Source organism: Camarhynchus parvulus, chromosome 1A (genome assembly GCF_901933205.1).
Source record: "Camarhynchus parvulus chromosome 1A, STF_HiC, whole genome shotgun sequence".
NCBI lineage: Eukaryota > Metazoa > Chordata > Aves > Passeriformes > Thraupidae > Camarhynchus > Camarhynchus parvulus.
The window spans coordinates 12,100,194-12,128,191 of NC_044586.1; the positions used below are offsets into that span (position 1 = coordinate 12,100,194).

A 27,998-nucleotide genomic window follows, 5' to 3' on the forward strand; every position below is an offset into this window, starting at 1 on the left:
GGAGGGCAGAGAGTGATTTTGCTGCTCATGTTACTGAGCAGCAAAGCAATTGGAAGATGCTGGTGGATGAAGCATGAAGTGAAAAGGATTAGAAGATGAGTGCAAGTGAAAGGTGCAGAGCAGCTAAAGCCCTGGGAAGAAATCAAGCCAGAAAGTTTCTTGGCAGGGGGAGAATGATCAAAAGTAACTTTAGGCACTGTGAACAAAGAGACATTCTGCTTGCTGTGTGTAGGGACAAAACTGTTGGCATTGCAGACGTGCCCACCCACTGTAGTGCTTGTCCTGGAGGAAGTTGTCTCCAGGTGCCAAATGTTGGTGAGCAAACATTGCAGCCCTTTCCTCTCCTGCTCCTGAGGCTTCAGGATGGAGCTCCTGTCAGGGGAGCCCAGAGTGCTTCTGCCTTGAGAACCATTTTGGGGTCTGTGTTCAGAGCAGCCTCCTGCTGGGGAGCAGGGAAACACCCTGAGCAGGGAGAGGAGCAGGGAAACACCCTGAGCAGGGAGAGGAGCAGGGAGGGGAGCAGGGAAACACTCTGAGCAGGGAGAGGAGCAGGGAGGAGAGCAGGGAAACACCCTGAGCAGGGAGGGGAGCAGAAAGGGTGAGCGGGCTCTGCATGGCACAGGCTGCCCTGAGCTTTGTGTGCTGGAGTGCAGCAGAGCAGCAGGCTCAGGGTGAGGGGAACACCGGGACAGGTGAGGTGAGAGAAGATTTGAAAAAGTGAGGCCAAGGTCTTGTTTTATGCATCGGGGTCATGGGGATGCTTTAAGTGACTGATGCACAGAAACACTTTGCTATTCAAAATGAAATTTATAGGAACTACCAGGAATAGCAATTGTTTTGCTAAAGGATGCAGCTTCCTGCTTTTGGAGCCAGGGTTAAGACATGCTTTTTGGTTTTTTCTCATATTTTTTTCTCACTTCTGCCATCCTAAGACCTTTTATTGTACCTGTTTATTTTCAAGATGAGTCTGTGGGATGCCTCTGTTTTGACAGAAGTAGTAAACCAAAACCTCCTGCTGTTTCAACTCTGCTTCTCGAAGGTTTTGGTGGGTTATGGGTGAAATATATTCAATTTGTATGCTCATGGAGCACCAGAATGTGCAGTAGTGAATAATTTATTTTATTGACGTTTTATTTTTGCAGAATACATTCACATCTAGAGAGCCTAGATTAAAAGTGGAAAGCACAAAAATTCATTAAAGTGTATGTGTGATTACATGAGATTTAATCATTCTAATATACAGCTTAAATGTATTGTCATTAAAGAAATTATTAAAAAACTGGACATAATACATGAGAAGACTTAATGGGTGTCACAGAGATCCAGTGAGGAAAGCAGGGCATTCACTTTATTGATAAGAGATAAAGAGATTGGCCTGTGGGCTTGGTAGTTATTTACTTTATGCCACAGTTTCCTACATTTGAAGTTCCTGCTCTCTGGGCTGCTAGAGAGCAGGGGGTGTGAGATTCTAGTGAATGCACAGGATGGAGAGATACACCAGCACCACTCCACTTCAGCCCTCTCCCTTCTTACTCATGGAGCAGCACTGAGTGACATCAGGAATGGGACTTTCTCAGTCAGGGGAACCATAAGTGCATAATTAAACAGCAGCCAAAGAGACAGGAGAGTGATAGGGGCTGTTGGCCTGATATGGTTTTGCTGATCACAGCTTCCCCTGCTGAAAGAGCTCCCACTGCAGTAATGATGAAGAAGGTCTTCAACAAAACTTTCTGTTCCTGAAACTCTTCCTTCCAAAGCTGAGACTGCAAGTACTGCAATATTGGAAATTTATACTAGTGCTGTGTGGAAAAAAACCCCATATTCTCCTTCCAAGGAGATTTCTCCTTCCTCTCTGGAGGTTTCTATCATCCCTTTGAAGCACTGTCGCCGGTAGTTGGTAGCTGGATTTCTGACCAGCTCATATGAGTTAGACGGAAAAATGGTTTTTGCAAAACAGTGATGAGTCATCTCAAAAAACAAGAATAATTTGCCTTCAAAAGAAGTAGGCTTATAAAACTCCTCTGGACTTGGGAATAAGGCTCAGCCTACATTCAGTGTAGGAGTCAATAGTAGGACTGAATCTGCTGCTGCTGTGTTTGTGTACAGCAGTGTTTTTGTACTTGTCTTCTGCCGCTGAGTCCTGCATACAAGTCCTATGTAACTGCTCTAAGGCATGAAAAAGCTATAGGGAAATAACCTGGAGGAGTGGATTTTTTCTGAGTTATGGTATCCCAGAGAAAGCAATAGAGCAAAGCTAATCTCTCCTTTTAACTCACACTGATTTTCAGAACTGAAAAGCTGTTGCACAAGACCTCCCAGTGGATTTTCTTCATGATTTTACAACGGATCCTAGTTCAAGCTTCCTTCTTTCTTTCATATGTGAAACGTAGGTTCAATATTTTGTCCCAACTTGCTTTGGTCTTGCACTTTTTCTCTTTTTTTTCGTTGAAGATTATGTGTGGCTTGTGATGTTGCTGACTGCTGCCCATTCTGGAAAGGTGTTCAGCTGGAAGAGCCTAATTCCCCATGTATTGATGGCCACCATGACAACAGCCAGGCCAATCAGATTTACACCCAGGCCAGCTTTCACCTGCAAAAGCAAAATGCACCAGAGTAATTTAATGGAAAACAGTTACATAGGAAAATAAAAAAAAAACAGTTTGTAGAATTTATACTGACTCATATATAGTGTGATAATTTATGTATAGTGATTTCTAGAGCAAAAAAAGAAGCATAAATGAGAGCATATGTGTCAGGGTATATGTTGGAGTATTCAGGAATGAATATTCAGGTTAGAGATTGATGCAGTTCATTGTGAACTGCTGAGTTTGTCACTTGGACTTCTCAATCAGATAATCAGAATGGGGAGATAAACCACACATAACAGAGTGATACACGACTTGCTGTGGAGCTATGTGATAAATCTAATTTCTTATACTCTCTTGTGCTTGTCTTAGTAGGTCAGTGCAAAAAGGATGGTATGTCTTAAACCTCTTTAGACCATTACATTCATAAAAAAAAATACAAGTAAGAAATGTGTGCACAGCAGATCTGTGGTTGTTCTTAACCTGATAGCTCTATTGTGTAAGAGCAGTTCAGACATCAGTACTTGATATTAGCAGCAATACAGTCATTATTATCGCACCAATACTATTATTATTATTATTATTACTATTATTATTATTAATGTTATTAGCTGCTTGATGTGGGATTAGGTGTTGGAGTTGCATGAAGCATGGGGGGATAGAGCCAGTGCCAGGACTCACCATATCTTTGATCTGGCAGTGCCCATAGCTGAAGACAATGGCATTTGGAGGGTTACCCACGGGCAGCATCACCGCAAATGAGATGCACATGGTGACAGGAATCAGGGTGTATAAAGGGTTGATAAGCAAGGTTTCTGACTGGAGGAACAGAGGGAGAGAGGTATTTCACCTGATCAATAAAAGTCACAGCTGACAATGACTATGAAAGGACCCTCTCTGCTGTGAATCACACCTGCCTAATTTCTAAACTTAAGCGTGAAAGTATTTTTCGGTTGGTTGGGTTTTTTTTTAGAGCAATGCCATAATTTTGAGCTGGTCATGCTCCAGGGATCTCTCTTGGGACATTTCACACTGAGAAAGGGTGGAGTTTGCTACGATTAGGACACGTTTACTCTTTGTCCCACTTGTTCTCTGTGTCATTTTGTTTAACACTGACTGCTGCTTCAGTCTTTATCCACAAGAAGTCACAACAGGTTAACACAAAGAACTTGCTTCTTCCAGTTGCTGAATATGCTGAGACCATTATGTGATGTCCTCCTGAACACTGGTTAAGAGAACCAGCTGTTCATGATCCAAATTTGCATGGTGAGAAGGCAGAGATGATGGAATATTTTTTACAGTGAGCTAAAGAATGAAGTTTTCAGTGGTGGTAAAATTTTCCATTTTAATTTGCATTGCTTTGGCCCAGTTTTATATGAGAGGGAAAGAGAAGGATAAACAAGGTTACAACCATTTGGGGGAGGGAAGTGTCTCCAGGTTACTTTTGCAATCTGAAAAGAGAGTCTGCCTTAAGATGGCAGTTCACACTACAAGTAGATTACTGCTCTAAATATTTTTCAGGAGAATCTCTTTCTGCATGGAGCAGAAGCAAATCTGAACTCCTAAGCCACAAAAACACAATCACATCTTGTGATCTGGCCACATCTTAATATTAACTCAGAACTGTTCACATAATATGCTTTGGGACAATCCCATAAAATAGTTAAAATAGGGAAAGACGATTAATGACCTCCATTCTTGGACAGAAAAGTTTCATATTACATTAAAAAGGGAAATTTTCTGTAACTGCTATTCCAATATAAAATTAAATTACTCTCTCTTTCTTCTACCTTTGTCAATGGCATCCTGATTTTTTTCTGCCCCTTACAAACATCTCTGCTTCCATGGTGGAAGATAGTATGCTTTACTAGATCAACCCCTTGAACATTTCTAAATCTGAAATAAAATTCAGCACTCCAGTCTTTTCTCGCAAGTAGAGAGCAGGTGACTACTAAGTAATGAACAAGACATTTAAAATCACATTGACAAAAGCATCTCAAGCTTCATGCGAAATTCACCTAACTTGTTAATTCCATAATCACCTTTTCTTGTACCTGGCATATGAATTCCTCAGTGCACTTTGTCTGAGAAGTATTATAAATTCCATGATGCTAAAATATTCTTTTGGCTGCCCAATTATGGTTTTTTTTTCCTAGTTTCAAGACTACAGAACAGTAGCTTGGGAACTGAGGCTGGGTTTCATGTGGACATAGTGCCAAGATCCTGACATCCTGAAAAATTCCCACAAGCCTGTGAGGAAACAACAGACTAAAAATGTCACTGTTTTAACTCACCATGCTGCACAAAATAGGCAGAAAGATGGTTATGGTTGCTGGATTGCTAACAAATTCTGTTACCATGGACACCAAAATGCAAGCCAGCAGAGTTACAGCCCAGGAAGGAAGGCTGCTCAGGGAGAGCATCTGACGTCCAATCCATGTAGAGAGGCCAGAGGTCTGGGGAAAGGACAGAAGCACATGAATTACTAAATATTTGCCATGTTTGTCAAACAGATTCTTCTTTCTGTGGCAATTTACATCAGAGAATCCCACCAGCAAATAACCAAAGTTCATGTCAATGCTTTCTGCATTTCCTTTTGCTCAGTAAACTAGATTTCACTGCAGTGTTTAATGAATAGCAAGAAAGACATATATTGAGTGCAGGGAGTGCTGCCTACTGCATTATGTACAAACTTTAAAGTATCCACATCATAAATCCAAATTGAGGAGCATGCAAAGGAATAAAAGAGCAAGTTAATAATATGTTTAGGAAGGAGGATTAAAAAAAATCTACACCAGTACCTTGCATCCAGCTGCTAAGGCATAACCTCCACCAACCAACACTACAATCTCCCAGGGCATGGTCTTCTGAAAGTCCTTCCAGGTAATGATGGGCTCCAGTGGGTTAATTTCTGTTGACTTTTCACCATCTCCTATATGAAATAAAGTGTGTGACCAGTATTTTACTGCCCTATTAGCAAAGACCTTCACATTTTTCACAAGAAGAGAAATGATTGAAGATGCATGGAACTACCTGAGAGAGCAAAGAGGCAGTGCATAGCCTGTTTCTCTGGATAGCCTGGCCTCACAAAATGCAGCATATTAATTCCAAACATCCTGACTTTCCCTTGGCTGCTCTGTTAATGTAAATAGTAGTAAACCCCTGTGTTCTCATGTTCCAGCTTTTTGGGGGACTGTGTGCTGTGTTGTGATTTGCATGTGCATATATTTGTAGACCACAGAGATGGTGTTACAGTGGGGTTATATTATCAAAGAAGGGCTATGAAGTAGGCCATGATGCTTGATAAAGTGCATTTAGGCCCCTAGATTTTATCTGAGGACATTAGGGTTTTTTTCAGTGCCAGAGTATTTTCTTAAAGTAGGAGTTAGAGAGTCTAATATTTTCCTAAAACCTGTACAATATATGACAGCAGAAAAATATATGTTTCTATACATTTATAATCTTTACATAAGACTGTGCAGACAATTCTACTGTCATACAGCACTGCTGAAAGACTGGTGCAGCAAAGTGATCAAACCACTGGGTGCTACCCAAAAAGAAATGTGAAATAATCTCATTATCAAGAAGACTGTGAGAGAAGTATTGCACAAAATTGCAACATTGTCTGGCACTCTATGACCTCTTTTATGTTTATCTTAAGACATTACAGTGATTTCCACTGTATAAGTGATGACCAATTTTTTTACTGGAGTTTCTCTTGAGCTGATTTTGCACTATGGTTTTTTAATATGTAACTCCATCTAAACCTTTCCCAAAGCTGAGTCCTCAGTCCTAAAGTCTAATAACTCTAGCTAGCATAGAAGAGGTGTCAGTCTCAGATTGAAGTTTGTCATCCTCTGGACAATATGAATTACAGCCGAGGAAAAGGGGGTCTGATGTAGGAAGGGCTGGTATCCTTGACTTACCAACATAAAAGTATCTTCTTGGAACTTTTTACAGACAAAAATAACAAAAAAAAAATCATTAGACATTGAAAAATGTACCAATTCTCTTTCTTACTGCCTTCTTCTAACCTTTTCTTCTTTTTCCAAAACATGGCTTTTTTGCTGGAATCAGGAAAAGGAGAAACCCAAGAAATACAGAGACAGTGGCGTCCGTCCGGTAACCTTTCCTAAGGAAAAAATAGCAACGTTTCCATAAAAACACTTTAACAGAAACATTTCCAAACCAGGTACATAGCTCCAAGCACATTTCTGCAGGTGCAGTTGTACTCCCACATCTGAAGTCATACTAACAGCCCACTAGAAAAATATTCCTGCATATCAAGAGTACAAATTGAATTTTTTCCCATTTATTAAACTGACTCTGGTAGGCAACTTCAATCACAGCTCAACAATTTTCAATATTCTGGTTGAAAAACAAATAATCCCTTTTGGTTTACAAATCTATTAACTTGGAGGTACAAAAAACAAGTGTGTTTACTGTAGTGTAAGAAACAGTAAACACATTCTGGGGAAAAGCCAAACCCAGGTGATCCTTTAGAAATGAAATGTAGATTGATTTTAAATTAAATGTTTAAAACGCTTTCGGTAAAAGTATTCTGGGGAGTACCAAACTCCAGTGATCATCAGAAAATCACAGTATTAGAAACTGTTTTTCTGTCAAAATTGGAATGAAAAATTAATTTTATACAGTAGCAATATAAGGAAAACTTACATTCAAATCACTTATTCTTTGATGTGCAAAGTGTGTTATAGCAAGCTTTAATATAATTTGTTTCAATATTATTTAAAATAAAAGAAAAATTATTTGCTTTAGTCACCATTCTCAGCAATACTTAATTGAATGGACATTTTCTTGATAAAACACTTTTTGTCAAAAATTTTAATTTCAATTATAGTTGCAATATATTCTAGTGAAGACTTCTTTATGAATGCACTAAAATATTTTAAGCTCAAAATCTGACCCTCCTATTCTTTTACATTTGAAATGGTTTAATTTACTTTGTCTACTTAACTCACTTTGAATACTGAGAAAGAATGGAATTTTTCACTATACGAAAAAAATATAATTTAAGAAAAAAATTCCTAATTTTTGAATAAAGGCTCCATTTTCACTGCTTCATTAAATGTGTCCAATGATGTCTTAGGGGGAAAAATTATTGTAGAAAGTCATAAGAAGCCAAGTTGTATTCCTCTGCAGTAGTTATGGAGATTTTACTCACTTCTCAAAAAAAGATGACCATCCTGGCACAAAGCCAGGCTCACGAGTGAACCACAGCAAGGTCATCAGGATGAAGAAGAATCCAGTCACCATCTCGGGATAGCTAGAAATAAAAAGAGAGAAAGCAAGGAAGTAATTCCAAGTGTGTCTGAAAACTGAAGAGCAAGTTCCAGAAGAAGTAAGAAAGTAGAAAGTGTCTTCAAAAAAAGGATAAAAAATATATTAAAAATAGCAAGGGAGATTAGTTTGAATGAAAGAATTCTAGATTTGGCTCCCAGCTGGGAACCATCTAAACCCAGTAAGAAATAGGCAAAAAATATCCATCTGTATTTGCAATGCTATCATTCATGGGCAAGACCTGAAGGAAAATATTTCCAGATGCTTGTTTTGTATTTGCATTATTATCTGATTAAATGTGTTAACAAGGTGAAGTTCATATTAGCATTCCACTGTAAACACATTCTCCTGCATTTTTTAGAAGGATAGAAAGCCTAAGAGAAAATGGCAATGTAAATTAGCACAGATGGTGCACACAAGGTGACTTGAGGATACTTGAGGTGGCTTGAGGATTTTTAATTTAGCATAGATTTAAATTAAGAGTGATTTCATATTTAGGCACACCCTGAACAACAGTTTAATTTCAGAGTTTATTGTATTCAGGCAGTTGATCTGTCAATATTTCAGGTAAACAGCATAAAAATGTTTTGTGAAGAAGGAATTCTGTGGCATATCAGCCCTTTTGAAAATGAAAATGTTGCCAAATAATCTTTTCAAGAGACATTTCTTGCCATCATGCATAAATATTATGGGCAACTGGGGAAGCTGGACAATGCATGGCATGGGAAAAAGCCTTTTTTGAACTTATATCCTCTAAAATAAGTATGTGCCTGAATTAGGAGAAGGGGTCCTTTAGGGTTCAAAGACAAACCTGGACTCAGATAACCTTTGAACCCTGGAATAAACTCGAATCTTTTTTTTCTTTTCCCTTTTCCCTCAGAAATAAGTGAGTTGCATGTTAGCACACATGCTTGTAACAAAGTCTTTGATTTTAGTTCATTTTTGCATTTTGTTCTATTTCTATACTGGAGGGGAGGAAAAAGAGCTGAGAATTTTAGAATAAGCTACATGAGCCCAAGGCAACATGGAGGGGAGTAGGAGACAATGAGAGACAAACTCCCAAGGAAGGCAGGTCTGATTTACCTAACGTTTCCCAGTTTCTTGTATTCCTCTTGAATTCTTCTCTCTGACATTTCTTCCCGTTTGGTCTTCTTCTTCTTGCTCACAGAACAAGTCTCTTTAAAACTGAGATAGCATGATAAAATTAGGAAAGAGCATAAAGAGGGAGGGAAAAAGTAATTAAAAAAATCTCCAGCAATGGAGTAGACTGAAAATTCTGGTATCAGGAGCTGTTGGGAGAAGATGTGACTGAGGCAAGGCCTGATGGCAACGGAAAAGGAAATTACTGTGCATGCTATTTGATTAATCTGATTTCAAGTTCTTTTAAGATTCAACTCTAGACATAGTTGGAAGGTTCCCAGGGTGCTCTGACTAGTGCTGATTGGTATCACTGAGCCATCTTGAGCCATGGCTGGGCTCCCTCTGCGTAGGCTTCCTCAAAGAGCTGCCAGAAACCTCCCAAAGCTGCAGCTAGTGTCTATCATCACGTGGAGAGATTGTGACAGAGGTCAGCTATCAATAGAAATTTTTCATGGGCTAACTATGCTTTCCTGGATTATCCAACATATTTGGGGTCTGCTCTGGCTTTTGAGACCGTATTTGCCTTGAATATTCAGGATTCATAATGAGGGAAAGCTGTGCTTGGGATCCCATTAGCTGCCACGACCTGTCTGCTTCTGCTTATACTGTCATAGTAACATTTGTTTATAAATCAGGCACAGCCAGAAAAGCACCACAGAGGCCAATGGAGTCACCCTGGTGTTTTGCCTAGGTGAAAAATGCCTGCACTCCTGCCAGGGACATGAAAACACATTTCCTAGCTGCATATATTGAGCCTCATATATGCTTGTATGGATGTTAAGTGAATCCCTTAGTTTATTCAGTTTTCCTTCATTCTGTAAGAAAGCATGGACATTCTTAATTGAAATGAAGATGCTTTGAAGCTCACTTTAACCCTCTCCTTTTCTTCTTTCCAGAAGTGTTACCTAGCTGTCTTTTGAGCCATAGGGGTGTAACAGGATCTAAGCCAGTCTCAAAGAGGCAGCAGCAGTGACTCAGGTACCATGGCAGCACAGCTTTTATGGTTCTTTAGGGTGATAATAGATGCTTTTATGGTTCCTGCTATTTCAATATCTCATTGGGTACCTCACTAGGCACCCAAGCTGTAATCCTGGCCAAACTATGGACTGCAATCTCCCTCAATGTATCTGCTTAAGGCCAGATTCTCAAATTCCTTTCCATTGCTCAAGATCCAGACAGGCCCGGTCTGGTCAACAGAAGGGCTTAACCAGGGGGTGCATTTCACATGGGCAAATATGTAACACATCTTTTTATCTCACTTAGCATTGCTCTTCATCTATAGGTATTTTAAATTTCCTTGCAAATCTTGCTGTTAGACTTCAGTAAAATCTACCAGCAGGGAGAGACGAGGCTGTAAGAGCCCTCCAGGCTGGAAGAGAAGAGCTCTATGGTTTATAAAGGACAGTTCTGTAGTAACTTCCACCCTTAGCTCTTCTTTGCTGGCAATGACCCTTTGATGAGTCCATTCTCTTTCACCCTTGACCTGGTCTAGGCCTTAAAGTCTGAAATGCTGTTCCAGCTAAGCCAGGCAATAACAGATTGATAGCACAGGGCTTCCTAGGAAAATAACATTACGGGAATTCATTAAACATTTATGCAAAAGCATTAGGCAGCTGTTTCAACAGGTTCCAAGTGTTTCCAGGCTCAGGAGGATGTGAAGGCAAAGAACTGAAGCCCAGCTCCCAACATAATATATTCTTTAATGAAGTGCAGTGAATAAAGTCAGAGATTAAGGAGCCTTGGAATCAACTACTTCTCAAGAAGTCAATAATGCTTCAGTCTCTGGTATTATTTAGAACAACATTAATCAGCATGAAGTCTTGGATGCAATGTGGAATTTCAATTTTTGTTTTCAAACCAAATTAATTGAGGGTCATGTTAGGACCTGTTTCTCCTCAAGATTAAAAGAAAAAAGTGGCAGAGGGAATTTATATTAGCCTTTTAATTTGGAGCTATAAGACTCAGAGACTGACTGAGAGGGGCATGGAGCCATTCACCTCTAAATTACTTCTTCAAATCTAGTCAAGGTCAGCAGCAAGCAGAACTCATTATCAATTTATTCATTGTCCTGAGTAAAATAGTGATGTCAATTCAGTTTACTTTTAAGAGTGAACTAAATCAAATTAAGGCAAATTTAATTCAGAGTAAATGTGTCTGCATCACAATTCAATGCAGATTAACAAATCCATTCTAAATGCACACATTTGGCAGTTTTCATTAACTTTGTAAAGACAATATGTAGTACAAATGACCTAGAAGACTGAAACTTTTTCTTATTTTGGGACTTAGGGACTGGTATTAAATGTATTTGTCTCTTAGGCTGTAAGTCCCTTCCACTTTAAAGAGAAATATATATGGAGTCTATTTACCTTTAATTTTAATTGGTTTTATGTTAATTTCATTGAACTGGAGACAGATCTGAAAAGTAACTTGTTAACTTGCAGGTTTTTTTCTATTAATCTTTTAAACTGTGCTTTTCCAAAAGGACTTAAGATATTTGGTCCATGAGGGAATCCTCATTGTCATAAGAATGAAAAAAACCCCGAACCAGTTGAATGCTTAGTATGGATTTCTGTCAGCAATGCCTGGGCACTTCAATCTCAAGCAGCAACACTCTGCACTGCTGTCTATGCAGGGCAGCTAAGCAGTGAGATTTCCTCTGAAGAAGGAAATTGTGCCTTAAATTCTGTCATTTGCCAGTCAAAACTTCTTTAGGAGACATGTTTGAGAGGAGCTGCAGATGCCCTGCTTTTGTAATCTGTATATCTTGAACAACTTTCACTCACTTGCAGCCCAAGAACAGCCAGTGCAGCCAGAACCAAGTCAGCACCAACATGATGAGGGAGATGGGGAAACTGAAGAGAAACCAGGTTCCAAAATTCACCACTTCAGCTTTTGGGTACTGGCTGTAAATTAAAAAAGACGAGAAGTTAGAGCATGAAAAGTTAGAACACTACAGGGACAGAGACCTCCAACAGACATAATTGCAAACACATCTATAAGCACATTTATCTGTCACGGGGTGAGAGAAAAAATCCATCAGTTTGCATTTGCAAACAGCTGCATTACCTATGCAGAGTGAAACCAACAGCCAAACAGTGCAGCTCTCCAAACCTTTAACACCAGATGGTCTGGATTGTCTGGCCAGCTTCAAAAACACTTGGAGATACCTGAAGAGAAACTCCATCCCTACCTGTGGTTTATATTAAAGCTTCTTTTAGGGTTGACAGTCTTCAGAATGATTTCACCCAGAACCTCTTTCTGTTTTCTCATGGGCCACACAAATATTGACAACATTCTGCTGTGCCCTGACAAAGATGTTGGATGTGTGCATTTGATACAAATGTTGTAAAAGCAAGATCTTGGAAAATTCTGTAAAATCCAAATCCTTGGATTAAGCATGACTTCTGAACTTAGCTTTCCGTGCTACCATTTAAGAGAGAGAAATGAGAGATATCAAGGCAGTAGTGGTAGCAGTAGATGGTCAGAATCAGATCTGAGCTTGGATGTGTTTCTGTACATGAGAAGTGCCACCATCTCCTGACAGAAAAACATTCATGTGTCTGACATTGAAACATTCATGTCTTTGAGAACCCTGGGCCTATGATAAAGGAAATAGTTAAGTGATCAGAGAGCTGCTTCTCATCTTCTCTGAAACAAATGCATAAGGCCACATATCTAAGTTGGTTGGGTATTTTTGCACTACATGTTGAGCAGCTGTTTTTATAACATTTCTTCTTTTGCTCTATCTTCATAGCTTTAGCGTTTACTTTTCTAGAGTGGCTGCTGCCTTTCATGATAACCACTATGTCAAATCAAAAGAAGTTTTTGGAGAAACTTCAGTGTTACCACACTGAGGAGTTTTTACTTTGCATGAGGGAAAGACATGGGTATGTAGCAACCTTCAAACATTAACCATTGGTAATAACATTAAAGTAGAAGAAGAAGCAAATTTTCCTTTAGGGAGAGTGTTCTTCCTAGGGTTCCTTGAGGTAGGAAATGACCCACAAGGATGATGGTGATCTCACCAAATCCCAGTGCCACTTACTTGTTGAAGTGCTCGAGGAAGATGAGGCTGGTGGAGGTGCCTATGATGGTGGTCAGCCCCCCGATGGTGGCTGCGTAGGAGATGCTCAGCGAGAGGCATTTGCACACCATGTGGTCATGCCTGGTCTGGTACCTGCTGCTCAGCTCTGAGGGCTCAGGGGGCAGCACCAGGATCTGAGCCTGTGGGGGGACATATTCACAAGCAAAGCAGGTGATCAGGATAGCAGCCCAGCTTACTCCAATGCCAGAGTGACATGGTGTTTCCACATTTCTCTTCACAGAGAAAAGCAAGGCACAATTCTCCCCAGGGATCTCTGAGATTCACATTCTCTGAACCTCAGAGAAAGGGAAAACACAATTCTTACCACTTGCTGTGCCTGTGTTGTGTCAAAGTAGAATGAAATATGGAGATTGTTTATCCAAAGTGAGGATGCTTTGTTTCCTTGTGTGTTGGGACTGTCGGCTGACAGTCATGAGATTCTGTGCAGTGTGAGCAGCTGTGTGCAGGGCTGAGTACTTGGCAGATTCAGTTTAGATGAAATGTATCTAGTATAGTATAATAAAGTAATTAATTAGCCTTCTGATATCCATGGAGTCAGATGCATCATTCTCTCTCCCCTTCATCAGAGGCGCCTTTGATTTGCTATAATATGGGGCCCAGAGAAGCAACAGGTTTGTGTAAGAGAGGCCAGGTTTTTCTTTAGAGGGATTAACTGGGATCAGTCCTGGAAACTTGTCCCAGAGGCTAAAATGGCCTGGTCTGTGACAAAAATGTAGAACAAGCAGTAATCAGACTTCTGGCTAAGGTTTGGGCCAGCTCCAGGTCTGACTGGAATATCAGTGGGGTACCAAAAGCCTTTGAGGGCTGTAGGGACAGGATTCCAGCACTGAGCAGAAGGAATCCATAATCCTTGAGGCTTAGGAGCAGCCACCACACAAAGGCTTGGTGAACTTTTCACACTTAAACTAGCTCAGGGCCTGTAATTAGGGATGGAATGCTGGGGATCTTAAAACGGAATGGAAAAGGCTGAGCAATGGGAATATGGAAGGAAAAGATGCCAGAAAATTTTGCTCCAAAAGAAGCTTTCATATTAGTGACAAGAAAATGTCTGTGTTGGTAGATCATGTTCTTATACTGGGAAAAAAGGTAGAATGAGGAAAAAGGTTTGTTATATTTACTAATTTTTATTTTTATTTATTTTTGAACTGTGAATGTAAATTCGTGTGTTGATTTTAGCCTATTCTTTCATGCCCATAAACTTATGCCATTAGGACACTACAAAATTGTCATCCAAGCAATCCAGCAATCTCTTCTTGGATCATCTCAAGAGAAGCAGAAAAACTGGAATGAATTGGTTTAATGGAGGATTTTGAGGCTGGATATTTTGGAAGACAAAAAGGAAGTGGATACTAAGAGTACCCAACAAAGGGGCTGAACAGATTAATGGTCTGCTTTTTTCATTCTGAGGAGGGTTTTGTGTGCCAGGGGGTGTTATTTTTGAGTTGGGCTATTTTCCAAGGAGGATTTGCAGAAACAAAGTGGCTATTACAGTCAAATAATGAAGGAAACTCGTGATCACATTACTGGATGTAAAGCTAAATGAATTGTCCCAGCCATTGGGGAAGGGAACATACCTGTGCTGGGTGCATCTAAATGGGAGCAAGAACTGGCAAAGGGCCAAGCTGGGGCTGTGCTGGCATGATGGAAAATGATCCTTTCAAGGAACAAATATGAAACAGTCGGGAGCAGGTGATATCCACATCTGTCTTTTGCCTCACCCCCAGGTCTGACATTTCCTTACCTGAGGCAGGTGCTGCCCATTGCTGGTAGAATTCATTGTTCCAATAGGGTTGGCTATCATGTGCACACCATTCATACTCTGCAAGGAGGAAAATGCCTTTGGATTAGCCTTTGGATTAGTGTTCCATGGGGCACTTTGTGAATTTGTGATGCTTTGCAAAAGGTACTGGGGTGGCAGGCTTTGGGGGCAAAAAAGGAAAAAGAAAAAAACGTTCCAAAACTACAAGACAACTCAACCCACTAAAATCAGCTGTTAATTTTACATTGGGGAAAAAAAAGTTTAAACCCCCTGCTTTTTTTCTTTTAAAGTGATTTTAAAGTCAAATTATAATGAGATTAGGTCTTCCTCTGGCATGTCTGAGACTCTAATAGGTCCCTTGAGCCTGTGACTTTGTGATGTGTACAAGCTGCTGCAGCAACTTAAGAATTCTCAGCTCCAGAAGCTGGCAATACTGGAACAATAAAAGATCATATCTGAAGTTGCTAGAAACCATATGGAATTGTTAATTCTCTGACTGGATCTCAGGATCTCCAGCAAGGAGTACAACAGGCTTCTGTTTTGTGCTTCTGTAGTTGCCGTTTTGGAGCTAATGTTCCCCAACTGATTTGTGCTAGCAAACTGACAGTTTAAATACAAAGCAGGACATTCTGCAATACCTAATTTCTGCCAACAACCACCACACATTTGAAATAAAGGGACCAGCATTGTTTTCAGAGCTGTGTGCATTTTGCTCTGCTTGTTCCTGCACTAGAAGACAGTGTAGCACAGAAGACACCACCTATGACAATACCTTTGAGCGCACCAAGGAGCTGAAGTCAGTAGTAGTAGCGCTAAAAACAAAGAAAGGAAAATGTGCTTTAAAAATGCCTGTTCGTCCAGCTTCTGCAAGAGGCACACATCATGGATAGGAGGGGAGAACAAGTGCCTACTGAAATGCTGAATACCACTTATTCGAATCTCTTATGTGGGCTCTTGGCCAAAAAATAAGTCATTATTGTGTTTCATAGCTCAATCTCTAGCTGTGTAAATGTGGAGTTCCACCTCCATGCAAGAAAAAAATTGTTTCTTGGTAGTATTTGCTCCATTCTAGGAGAGGACTCCATTCTCTGTGGAGTGACTCACCAGGCAATCCAGCACCACTGCTGCCTGCTCTAGTCAAGTTCTTCCTCTGCCAACTTTTCCAATGCTGTTTCTGAGTACCCACCTGTACCACATTAAAGCCTTCCCTAAAACCTGCCCTGTGTGGCATGTGGATCATGCAAACAATCCACTGAACTTATTTCCAGAAGATGTGCTACTTTTCCTGCCAAATTCAAAGCTCTTTTCCAAGTAATCCTATTTTAATAATAGTTCTGTTTGAAATATCCCACATATACTCTTCAATAGGGGTTAAAGGGATTAATGGCACAATGCCAATCTGAAGATTTGATTCTATATTGCATAGAAAATATGGCTGGGATAAAAAGAGATAACTGAAGGAATATTGGAGAACCCAAATAGTCTCTAGACTAATGAGAAAACTATTTAGATCTTGCCAGTTAACTTAAAGTCATCAACCTGTACTGTTTGAATTATAATATTTGTTTTAAAGCAAATTAAAATTTAAAGTAAAAGGAACTTATTTCTCTTTAGTTTGGAGCAGTTGCAAACAATACAGGAGGAGCTCAAAAAGAGACTGTGCAATTTTGTTCTCACACTTCATAAGATGCTCCTCAGAATTGGCCTATAATAAATTTTTAGAACATTAGCTTTGTATACTGTCTTGTATATCTTGAACTGATGCTTGATTAGATAGTTTGACAAAGAAATTATTCCTTTACTTGATATACCCTTTCCCCTTACTAGATTCTTCCCCAAATCGAAACTACTGGTGTTTCAAATCTCTGAAGAAATTTGTCCATATTTAAAGAAATCTTCTACGAATTTTGTAGGGGAGGAGGGGTGGTTTTTTGTGGGTTCTCCCCTGCCATGTCCCCCTGCCCCCCACTCTCATCTTTCTTTAGGTAGGTAGTTTAGACTTTCTTCAGGAATGCTTTGTAAGTGATGTTCCTCTGGATATGTCCTGTGGGCAGTCCTGTGGTGTACTTGGATCCTCTTCATCACTGTTCCTTCAGAGGAACAGAATAAAAACCTGTGGACAGCCCTTTCTTACACAGCACAAACTCAGATTTCAAAAGAGCTTTCAAACCCCTTGAAATATTTTTCATCTCCCTAAAATATCCACAGTGTTGAAAAAATAAATGAATACCGCAAATTTTAGTGAGATCCAGACCATTGCATTTATCCTATTTATCATGTAAGCCTTCCTTGTCAGTCACATGTGACACATTCACTTGTAAGATTCTGCTTGCCCTTCCTGGCTCTACTCCTGGGTTCATCTCATTGCAACCTGTGTAGGGCTCAAATGTCCAGTCCTGGTGTACAGGGTTCATTCTTACTCCTCATTGATGAAGATAAGCTCCAGGGAAGGCTGGCCATGCTTTTCACCGAGACCTGCAACAGAGGAACAGAGAGCAACCCTTGGGGGAAGAGCTGAGCTCAGCCCCTGGCTCACACCACTGCACCTGGAGGAGCTGCTGCAAACAAAAGCCTTGTCCAAACACTCTCAGGTGCCCCCTTGTTGTGGAATTTTATTATTTTGTATTGTACTGATCATGTGTATCTGGCAATTAAAAGACTATGATACCTACGAGTAATAGACAAGGTTGGACGAAATAATTTTCAGCCTGGAAACTGTAAAGTGAGAGAAAAGAGAGATTCTTTTCTTCCTAAGCCTTCTTCTTCTGGGAAGGAATGAACAAAATGAACCTTAGAGCTCTTATCAATTTTTTATTATGGGATTGTCAAGAGAAAACTTCTGAGCCTCTTCTAAATTTCCTGGACTTTATTCCCAAAGGTTTCCTTGCAACCCTGTAAAATCCTTTGGCCAAGAGTTTATGACACACAGCTACAGGAGATGCCCTGATTCAGTATAAATTGTTTCCCAACTCCTATTCTTCCATTACTTCTAAAATTCCCTTTCATTTTTTGAAAGGAATATCAGAGTACAAAAAGGAATATCAGAGTACAAAAGGAATATCAGAGCACAAAGAGCACATATCAGTGTTTTTGGCAGTATAAGTCAGACACATCTGACCTGGACAGAATTTCAGTAATATGTATCAACAAGTGAGGCCACTGACAAACAAATGAGAAAAGAGTGAATGCCAATAGTGACAAATACCTATTGGCTTGTTTTCTTCAGCAGTGGTGCTGCCTGCAGCCGTGATGACCTCGCACTCCTCCTCAGCATTCACCAGCTCCTGGAGCACTGCCTCCACGATTGGCATCACCATGGCTGTGCTGGAGGTGTTGGAGAGCCACATGGAGAGCACCGTGGTGCAACACATAAAGCAAAGGAGCAACCTGGAGTGCAGCGTGGGGAAACACGGAGAGTCGGAGGTGGCAGAAAAAGGAGGAAAAATTTGTAAGCTGTCAAACTCTGAAAGGAAAGATGGGTATGAAAAATGCCCCAAACCAAGGTAGATTTAAACCAAGGTAGATTTTGCCCATGGATGGGAAGATCAGAGTGGCTTCAAGGTGCTGCTCTCAGCCTCAGACTACCCCAAAGCCAAAGGTTCACTCACATGCCTGGTTTGGCTCCAGCCATCATCACCATGCGCAGGGCAATTCGCTTGTGGAGATTCCACTTTTCTACAGAAGCTGCCACACAAATCACACCCATGAGGAGCAGAGTTGTGTTCTTGAAATATTCAGCAGCCACCTGCATTAAGGGCCAGGGGGAAGCAGCCAGTTAAAAAAGCAGTAAATACCCTGCACAGAAAGCATGCTGAATGAGAAGAAATACAGCACAGTGCATTTTTGCTCCCTCAAGTAAGAATGACAGGGAGCTGAAGAAAAGGAAGAATTCATAAATCAAAATATTCTCTTTAATATTTTTCTTGTTGTGTTTACAAGTAAGGCTCTATCCCCTGTTGTTTATAGGCTTCTGAGTTTTCAAGAGATCAAGAGAAATGTTACATTTGCAAGCAGGATGTTCAGTGCCTGCAGTGAGTCAGTCACACTCAGCTAGGCTCAGATGGAAACAAGCACAGACAAAAGTGGACTGAAGGCAGCTTATTCCTGTGCTTCCTCTGTTTTTTTTCCTTCTGGAGGTGTTGTTTATCTTGCCCATCTTTATTCTGTCTTGTTCAGCTTTTGGGAAAAATGTGGCATCCCTAGAACTTACTGCATCAAAATAATAGTCCTTTGGGACTTGCTCTTTGAATGCAATAAAAAGGAGTTGGTATATTTCTGCAGTGATCCACAAATCCTGTGTCAAAACTTGTCACATTGGAAATCCATTTCCATTTTATCAGGAACAGAGGGAAAAGTTTCAAGAGTAAGAACTTTAATTTAAAGACAATGAGCAAAACCCGTCACTGCCTCAGGAAAATATTCAAAAATATTTAAAATATCCAAAGCAGGAATTGTGGTTGTGGGTCTTGCTAAAATATGAGAAGATATTCTGTGAAGCAACTGCAAAAATGACAAATTCAGCAAACCATAGAATTCTTACTCAAACATACACACATAATTCTGTAAAAACAAACAAAATAGGAGAAAATAAGAGTTACAAAGAGATGCTTGGGGTCTAGCAAAATTTTTCATTTCATTTTGATGCAATCCTTCCTAGGCTGTTGCTGGAATATTTTTCAAAAAATGCAATTTCTTCTGTTTAAAACTAGTTCTCTCATGAAATGTAGGTGCCAGCATTTTAAAACAATTAAAATCAGAGGAAGCAATAATTTTTTCCATTGTCCTCAGTTATACTGATGCTCTTCCATAAAATGCAAGAATGACAATAATGTCATTTTGTGGAATTTTCAACAAGTTATATATTTAATGACATTTATTTAATAAATCCCTATGGTGACTAAATAGACTTTGCCATCATAATTGTGTGCCAGAACTTTTAAATATCACCTTTTTGGCTTTCTTCCACTGGTTTCTTTCTCATTAACTTTCTTTATTTTCCTGCTACCTTTTCGAAAAATAATGAGGTGAATGAAGGAAATCCATCAGTCAAGCAGCATGAAGAATCTGGGTTTTTTTTTCCTTTATTCCTTTCATAGCCATTTTGGAGAAATAAGTGAATGCTAATAGTCTCATTAATACCAGCAAACATATATATGACACACTGGTTCATGCTCTTAAGCCCTTGTGAGTAATTTGTAGCTTAAATAGTAGTAATTTTCTAGGCAAGAGTCAATCCAGGACAGCAGATTGGAAATAATGCTTCAGAGTTGTTTATTTTTGCATGCAGGGATTTATTTTAGTTCCTAAAGCAAATAATACATTCTTTGCAGTAGTCTTACTGTCACTTTATTTGCTATTGTGTTGAATTTCTCTCAGGCTGACATTAAATTTCCTTCTCCAATGTGCTGCCAAATTTTTAATGAAAATGCCCAACTACTTTACCTTTATGTTAGGAAAAAAAGATTGTGAAAATACTGAATTGTGTTGGTATGAAAACGCATCTCATTTTATTACAAAACTTGGGGGAATAAGCAGTCATTAAACTCTCAGCTCATGCTTGTTTCTATCCATTTATGGGTATTCCCAGTGCTAGATTTTGAGAGAAATCCAACAATTTTATGTTTGCTACACATTCCTCTGCCTTCTTATCTGTATTACTCATCCTTAAATCAAATGTGCTGTCCCCTCACTCCCCCAAAAAGAGATAGAAGAAGGCAGGGGAAAAAAGTTGCAGAGAAAATAAAATAAATTCTTGGCATATAATGAAAGAAATTAACATTCAAAAAAACCTCAAGTAAGCAAATTCAGGGCTGATCATAGAGACATTTCTCTACAGCTACTCCTTTGCCTAAAAACTTATGGCTACAGTGCAACAGTAGGTTACAGCTTTGAAAAAAGGCTAGACACTCAGCTTGATAACAAAATTATCTAGTCTTTTCTAGTAAATGGTAACTTGTTTTAGCATATGTAGCCTCTTGCCTTATATGACATCCCCAACAAAGAAAACTGGAAGGAAACTTGACAGTGAATCCTTTGGCTGCTGTTCACATGGATTTGAGGAGGGCAGATGTGATGGTGTTCGCAGGGGCCTTAGGACGAGGGAGGAGACAAGGATCTGACTCCATGTTTCAGAAGGCTTGATTTATTATTTTATGATATACACTCTATTAGAACTATACTAAAAGAATAGAAGAAAGGATTTCATCATAAGGCTAGCTAAGAATAGAAAAGCAAGAATGATAACAAAGGCTTGTGTCTCGGACTCTCTGTCCGAGCCAGCTGACTATGATTGGCCATTAATTAGAAACAACCACATGAGACCAATCACAGCTCCACCTGTTGCATTCCACAGCAGCAGATAATCATTGTTTACATTTTGTTCCTGAGGCCTCTCAGCTTCTCAGGAGAAAAAATCCTAAGGAAAGGATTTTTCATAAAAGATGTCTGCGACAGGCAGAGGTGGGATCCTGTGGTGCAATAGGTGTTGGTAATTGTTGGTGATACAGGAGCTGATAGGATGGACACCTCTCCTGGCTCCTGTAGCCTTTCTCACATCCTATATCTATCTTCAGATGAAAAAAAGACTGGTGGGACCCAGTTGCACCTTACAGGATGTGCACTTCTGCCTCTCATGCCTCTAAGTCTTGCCGCTGCACTAAGATCGGCCTCGTTCACATAATTATCTGAGAGCAAGAACATTAAAGGATAAAAACACACAATGGTCTGACCTCGCTGGACTTCATGACCCCAAAGAGAGGATACAGGAAGGCAGGAACCAAGGCTGCTGCCCCAAGGGGCACCGCTTCAGAGACCCAGTACACAGCTGTCACCATGAGCACGTAGGCGCATGAGGCTTCCTGCAGGGACACAGCACAGAGGATGAGTGTTACCCTGGGAACTCACCCTTAGGATTCTTCAGACTGTGGGTGCCTGTGTTTAAAAAAAAAAAAAATACAACAAAAACAACTGTACTGGTGCATTGGGACCTCCAAAGTTGCAGCTGTTTGGGTGTGGAATCTTGGCTACCTTCTGAAAGGAGAGAGTCAGAAGATGATGCTAATGAAAGTTTTCACATATAATCCACAGCAAAGCACTGGTATAAGCCTATTTATCAGCAAAATAATGGTTTCAAATGCATTTGCATATTTGTTTGATTTCCATAATCCAATATTTACCAAGCACTCAATCATGACTCCTCAGATTAGACCTGTTGACCTGTTATCTCAGCATATTTTTCTCTCCAGTCCTGGACAAAGACAGGAACTGGTAGTTTTCAGGACCAGATGAGAGCATTCATATTTGCCATAAAACTGCCTTGTAATTATTTTGGGAAATGCTCTGGAAACTTGGGTTGGAGGTTTTTTGGTTTTTTTTTTTTTGTTGGGGGTTTTTTCAAGCATTGTGCAAGCACATTTGTTAGCTGATTTCATTTGCTCAGGTAATTTCTACAGACCTTTGGAAGAAGACCACAGGCCTGAGGGGTTGGAGGCAATGGGTGAATGAGGCTAATCAAACAAATTTGCTGCTGTCCAAGGTTCTAGTTGAAAAAGGCATGAGAGCATCATGGTGAGCAGTCGTGGGGAGCTGGGATATGACAGAGAAAAGTGCTATTTGCTGAATATTCTTACAGGAAAACACAGCTAGTGAATGGAAGTCTTCTGGTCCATTTCTTTAGAAATGTCTTTATTTATGGCCCTCACTGGAGCTCTCCTTAAGCTCAGTTTCTTATACTTAGCAATAGTTTCTGTACTTAGAGACCTGGGGAGGTCTGCTGGTAATAATTACAGAAACTATCCTCAAGAAAAGGTTTTTCCTTTTCTTTCCCTTTCTCAAATTTGAAGCCAAGTATTGTACTTGCCTTAATCTGCTGTTCTATGGCAGTTAATAGGTCTGCACTCATTTACTCCACCTATAAATTTATCTGTTCTTCATTTTGCACCAGATGCTCCATGTGAACCTATCGAGCCATATGGAGTCACAGCTCACAAATTGCTATTGTTTAGAAAATTCACCTTTCACAAATGCTATTTGAGTCTCTTAAAATTTAATTTTACACATTATACATCCATCCTGGCTGGATGACTTCTAAATAAAGCAGCTTTCAAGAGGTCTCCCAAGCAATTCTCACAGATCTTTGTACAAATCAAAGAGCATGTTTTACCTTTCACTGTTTTCAATCAGTTTTGTGAACAAGGTGGTAAAGCCTAGTGGAATTATAGAGGGATTGGGGTTCAATGGAATTAATCAATAGCTCGTATTTAAATTCATCTTTATAGACGTCATTTTTACATTACCTCTAAAAAAGAGCCACAATCAGATGTTCTTTTTTTTTTTAAGTACAGCTTATAGTAACAACAGGCATGACACAGCCAAGAGAGAAAGTTAAGATAGATTGATATGTACTATTTCCTTTACTTGTGCAAGAATTGTAGCCAAAATTACTCAGAAGTTTGGATTTAAATTAGCTGCCAGATCTTGCTCTGACTCCTGCTTCAGAAAAGTGTAACTAAACAATTATAATTCAACAAAGTCGGGGTAGGTTTATATCAGATATTGAAGAAAATTTCTTCAGTGGTAGAGTGGTCAGGGACTGGAATAGATTGCCCAGAGAGGTGGTGGATCCACCATCCCTGGAAGCTTTCAGAGGACATGTGGATGTGGCCCTTGGGAATATGGTTTAGTGGTTAACAGGGTGGTGCTGGGTGAGCAGTTGGACTTGATGATCTTAGAAGTCTTTTCCAACATTAATGATTTTATGACTCTGTGATTCTATTAAGCAGGGCCAGCAAAATAACTGAAATAAATTTATAAGAAAATGTAACTTCCTTTGAGCAGATAAACTCCAATTACTTGAGAGGTTATAAAGAGTATCTGAAAGGCTGCTGGAGAAATTTAGCTCTGGATAAGCCAACTTGCTGCTCAGTCATGTTTAACTACATTATACCTCAAGGTTAATATTCCACAGAGAGCAGAGCATGGGGCCTTTTTTGTGACCTAGTGACTCCAACACGTTTTTAATTTTTAACTCATTAGTTTCTGCTAATGTTTGCATGGGCTCTGTATCAGATTCAGCAGTTGTCTGAGGAGAAACACTTCTACTTAAAGAAGAATCAATGATTTTTTATTTTAGAGCAGTCCAGATGTAAGATCCAAGGGGTATCCAAACCATTTTCTCACTCCAAAAATATACTTCTCTCTAATTTCTTAGAGCAAGTATGTAATTTTCTATTACTTCTCTGTGTGTGGCAAAAACAGTAGGCTGGTAGTGAAAATGGAATAGGACAGAGGGAATTTGCATCTCTACCAAAACCTTACTGGGATAGGCACTAAGTCTTTGTGTTTCCTATACACTAGGCTGTAATAATTTTACAAAAGAAAAAACCCAAATAAATTGCATTTTTAAATGGTACAAAACCGTAAGCAAGTACTGGGAAAGCCAAGCTTGCTAATCTCCACTAAAAACCTAATCGGCTTGTCTGGCAACTTTATTTATTTTCTCTGTTGGTTTCCAAGAGAAACCATATTAATCTCTTCTATTTAATTGAACTGAGTTTATATATTTAATTAATGGTTGCCAGAGCTACTAAGTATTACACTGAAGCAGTGGCAGTGTAATTTTAACTGTTTCACCATCCTCGCTTGTTGTTTTACAGCTGAAAAATTCTGGTTTACCCACCTCAGAGCTTGAAGCAGGGAATAGGAAAACATGTGATGGTTGGAGGGACTATAATCTAATTATGTCTCTTCAGTCAGCCCCTTAGGTTAAAAGAAGAGCTGAAAGGAAGCCATGGCTAGAAACTACACACCAAGGGTCATGCATAAAACTTCTGTAACTAAAATGTCCAAGGATCTCAGAATGATTAAAAGGAAGGATAAATTCTATGTTGGAAATTTGCCCACTTATTTGCCCATTGCATATCTTGCATGCAGACATGGGGTTAAGCTCTGCAAAGAGGTAGTCCAGCCTCTGGAATAACATCTTTGATTTTATGGGATCATGCTGAAATTCCATCCTTCAGCTTGTATAAATAAAACCAAAGGTGAATGAAAGTGTATCAACTGTGGCTCTCCAGAGCATGTTCTGTGCTTTAGGGTCCATTCTGCTGATTTGGCATATCAAGGTGCCAACATCCCCTGATGCTACATGCTCACAGCTCTGCCAGCAGGTGACTTTCAGGAGTCATCCAAATGTCCTTGACTGGGTGCAGGGTGGCCACAGCAACAGTGGGCACAGAAAGCCTGTCCCCAGCTGACTGAAATCATGTGGCATTCCTTGTGGTATCTCTGGTGGCTTCATGGCAAAAAAAAAAAAAGGGGGGCGGATAAAGATTACAAAAAAAAAGCAAAAATGCTCACATGCCACTGTAAACGATGAAGGAAATAAGGACAGAATGAAAAAGACCCTCAGGTTGTAAAGCACACACTTTTTTTTACGTGAAAGACATTTATATATGTCCAAACACGTGGGACAAGTTCAGTCATGACTCCAGGAGGGGAAGAAGAATTCGAGCAAATTTTCTCAAATTCATTCTTCACCCAACCATTTCTTTTCACAAAATAATATAAAAGAAGCTGTGGACTTTATTCCCATTAGCAGCATCTACCAACAATTCCTACTCCTTGTTCTCTCTTTGATCTCTCTTGCCACTACACATGTAATGCTCCTTTAACATTTCCAGAGATGTGCTGGTATCATCAAAGAAACTGCAAGCTGATTCCCTGCAGAAATGCAAATATAAATGACCTGGTAATTTTAATCTCTATAAAAAAGACAAAAAACCTAATAAAATTGCAAAAACACAAGCATGCAAGCAGGCATCAAATTTAATATTCATATTTAAAAAGTAATCATAGTCAGTGGGTTGTAACAAAATGAAATCTGCACAAAAGCACTTGGACAGTGTACTGTTGGCTGAGTTTAAGTGGTGTGGATGTTTTCTTAATAGCACTATAAACATTTGTCCAGCTCTTGCTCAGATTGTCAGCTGTGCTTTACCCTCTGTGGTCACTCACATATACACAAAGTGGATGTGAATCTCCACTGGATGGATTTTCACATCACTTTGCAGCAAAGCAGCACCACGAGGTGCAGAGTAACAGTGCAGAGCAGCTTGTACTGTACAATAGCAATTCTTGCAGCAATCCTGTCAGTGAACTCCTGCTTCAGCAGCCGTAAGGTGCTTTACAATCCCCTTGGCTGAGCATGCCAGGGAGCATCTGTTTTCATGTCACCCTTCCAGGGGCATCAGGGGAGATTAAACCCCTCTGCAGAACAAGCCTCTGTGAAAGGGTGAGCTTTTCTGTTCCCTGAAGAGCACAATTGTCTGTTATTCATTCCCTCTCTTGAGATAAAAGAGATGAAAAAGCGCTGTAAGAGAACAGCCAAGATGCATGGAAGTTCAAAGCAGGAAAACTCAAAGTGCAACACAAAGTTCAGTGGTGCAGGAATATTTCCTTTTTATGAATTCTGGTTTATTTTCCAAACAAAATGTAACTGTTTTGTTTCTGAAATCAGCTATGCAATTTCTAATCCTTTGCATTTCTATTGGGTAAAGTACCAGCATTCATAAATCCCCTGATACCTTAAGGAAGAATGAATCTTTAGCAGGGTAGAGGGTGGAATTGGATATTGCTGCACTTTTTTGGACAGATTTATGTCTAGGTCTATCGGTAAGGACAAGCTGTAGACTTTTAATACATTGCAGATTTTGATAAATTAAACATCACCACCTCTCTAAGCAGAAAAACATTGCTATTTTATGGGTTACAACTGCAGAGATGTGCAAAGAGAAGACTCTACCTTGTGGCCAAGGCATTCAGTATCTCCAAAGCAGGGTCAGGAGCACCCACTGCACTCATTCCTTTCCCTGGTCTGTGTGTTAAGCACAGGATATTCCCCCTTTGCATTGCTGAGTGTGCCAATGTCAGAGCTGCAGTGTTCCAGCAGAGGAACCCACACCTGCTCTGGAGCACTCAGTGCCATGAATTGTCACCCAGATAAGCATTCCTTTTCAAGACCTCTCCTTCAAGAAAATGTCATGGATGTGTTTGTTATGTTCCCCCTTCCACACAATATTATTTTAGAAAGAGATCCAACATTTCTGCTTTAAAGCAGTGCTTTTCTAGCTTCACTTGGCTTTTCAGCTCTGCTTGTGACACTACTCAAGGCAGCTCTAGCTCTTAGTGATGATTTCTCAGTGACCCTCACAGTCCTTCAAAGATGAGTCTTTGATTTTTCTAAGATCTGTGCTTCTTGACATCTTTGTCTTTCCTTTTGCACGCTGCAAACTTAATCAGCAGGACTGCCTGCTGCACTCAGAGTGTTTGTTAAAAAGAAAATGAAAATGTACTTACACTGCTGGGGTATATGAGTGGCAGAGGAAGCAGCAGAAGTGGAATGAGAACAACGAGCAGGAGATTTCTGGATCTGAGGATCTCCTTCATCACTGCCATACTCCTTCTGGTGGCTTTCTTCTCCTTCAGATTCTTCTCTGGTTCCTCAGATATTCCAATTTTCATGCCACGCTTTCCTTCACCTGTGCCTGGATTTCCCCCAAAAAACTCTCACAACCTCATCTCCTATTCCCACAGCCACCTAAAATATCTTTCTTACTTTATTTGTTCTTCAATCTGTTGTTTTGAAAAGGTTTTTCAATTAAAAATACATTCAGTTTAGGTAGGCCTCACCAGAACATCCAAATTATTATCACACCATAACATGCAGAGGTTTGCAAGTTGGAGCATAGTGGTCTTTTGACAAATTTTCTTTTTCATTCAGACTCACAGTTGTAGATGTGTTGTATCCTTATTCCCATGTCTTATAAAGTTTTTTTCTTCCATCATCTAGTAGTGTCGTTTCCTTTTCATAAACCAGGCAAGATATGTTTTGAGCTGCTGCTTTTCCTCCTGTTTGATAGTCTGAAAATCTCAAATACAGCTTCTTTTCTGCTGGAAGATTACTAAACCAAACAATTTATTTTCCAATACATAGAAGTAAATTTTCAGGTATTTCTTCTTTAAAGAAAAAACCAAATCCCCCCTCCATTTGCAGATCCTTCAGATTTTATTTCTTTGCTTCTATTTTGTATCTACCTTTACCCTACTT

At 39.8% G+C, this 27,998-nt stretch overlaps 1 protein-coding gene across 2 annotated transcripts; it reads right to left on the reverse strand.

Moving 5' to 3' along the window:
• Positions 1-1,217: 1,217 nt before the first annotated feature.
• Positions 1,218-27,998, reverse strand: SLC13A4 (solute carrier family 13 member 4). Of its 2 annotated transcripts, XM_030959978.1 has the most exons (17): positions 27,248-27,998; positions 21,622-21,750; positions 18,502-18,638; positions 18,099-18,280; positions 17,314-17,368; positions 15,666-15,705; positions 14,876-14,953; positions 13,075-13,253; positions 11,813-11,932; positions 8,970-9,071; positions 7,771-7,872; positions 6,620-6,717; positions 6,512-6,535; positions 5,387-5,517; positions 4,880-5,041; positions 3,267-3,404; positions 1,218-2,590 (listed from the first exon to the last, which is right to left on the reverse strand). In XM_030959978.1, exons 1-17 carry the CDS (start codon positions 27,410-27,412, stop codon positions 2,453-2,455), a joined length of 1,980 nt encoding a protein of 659 aa, XP_030815838.1. In that variant the 5' UTR covers positions 27,413-27,998; the 3' UTR covers positions 1,218-2,452. The 2 variants fall into 2 exon arrangements, with proteins under 2 accessions (XP_030815838.1, XP_030815841.1); XM_030959981.1 differs by lacking the exon at positions 6,512-6,535 and having other exon boundaries at positions 2,453-2,590.

What these genes read in the sequence shown, in the direction of transcription:
- SLC13A4 (XM_030959978.1), bottom strand. Translation starts at nt 27,412, where the DNA reads ATGAAAATTGGAATATCTGAGGAACCAGAGAAGAATCTGAAGGAGAAG. An exon ending in TGAAGAAAACAAGCCAATAG is followed by an intron (nt 17,369 to 18,098) that starts GTATTTGTCACT and finishes CCTCTGTTGCAG; the next exon opens with GTCTCGGTGAAAAGCATGGC. An exon ending in TTTTGGAAAAAGAAGAAAAG is followed by an intron (nt 6,536 to 6,619) that starts GTTAGAAGAAGG and finishes GTCTGTAAAAAG; the next exon opens with TTCCAAGAAGATACTTTTAT.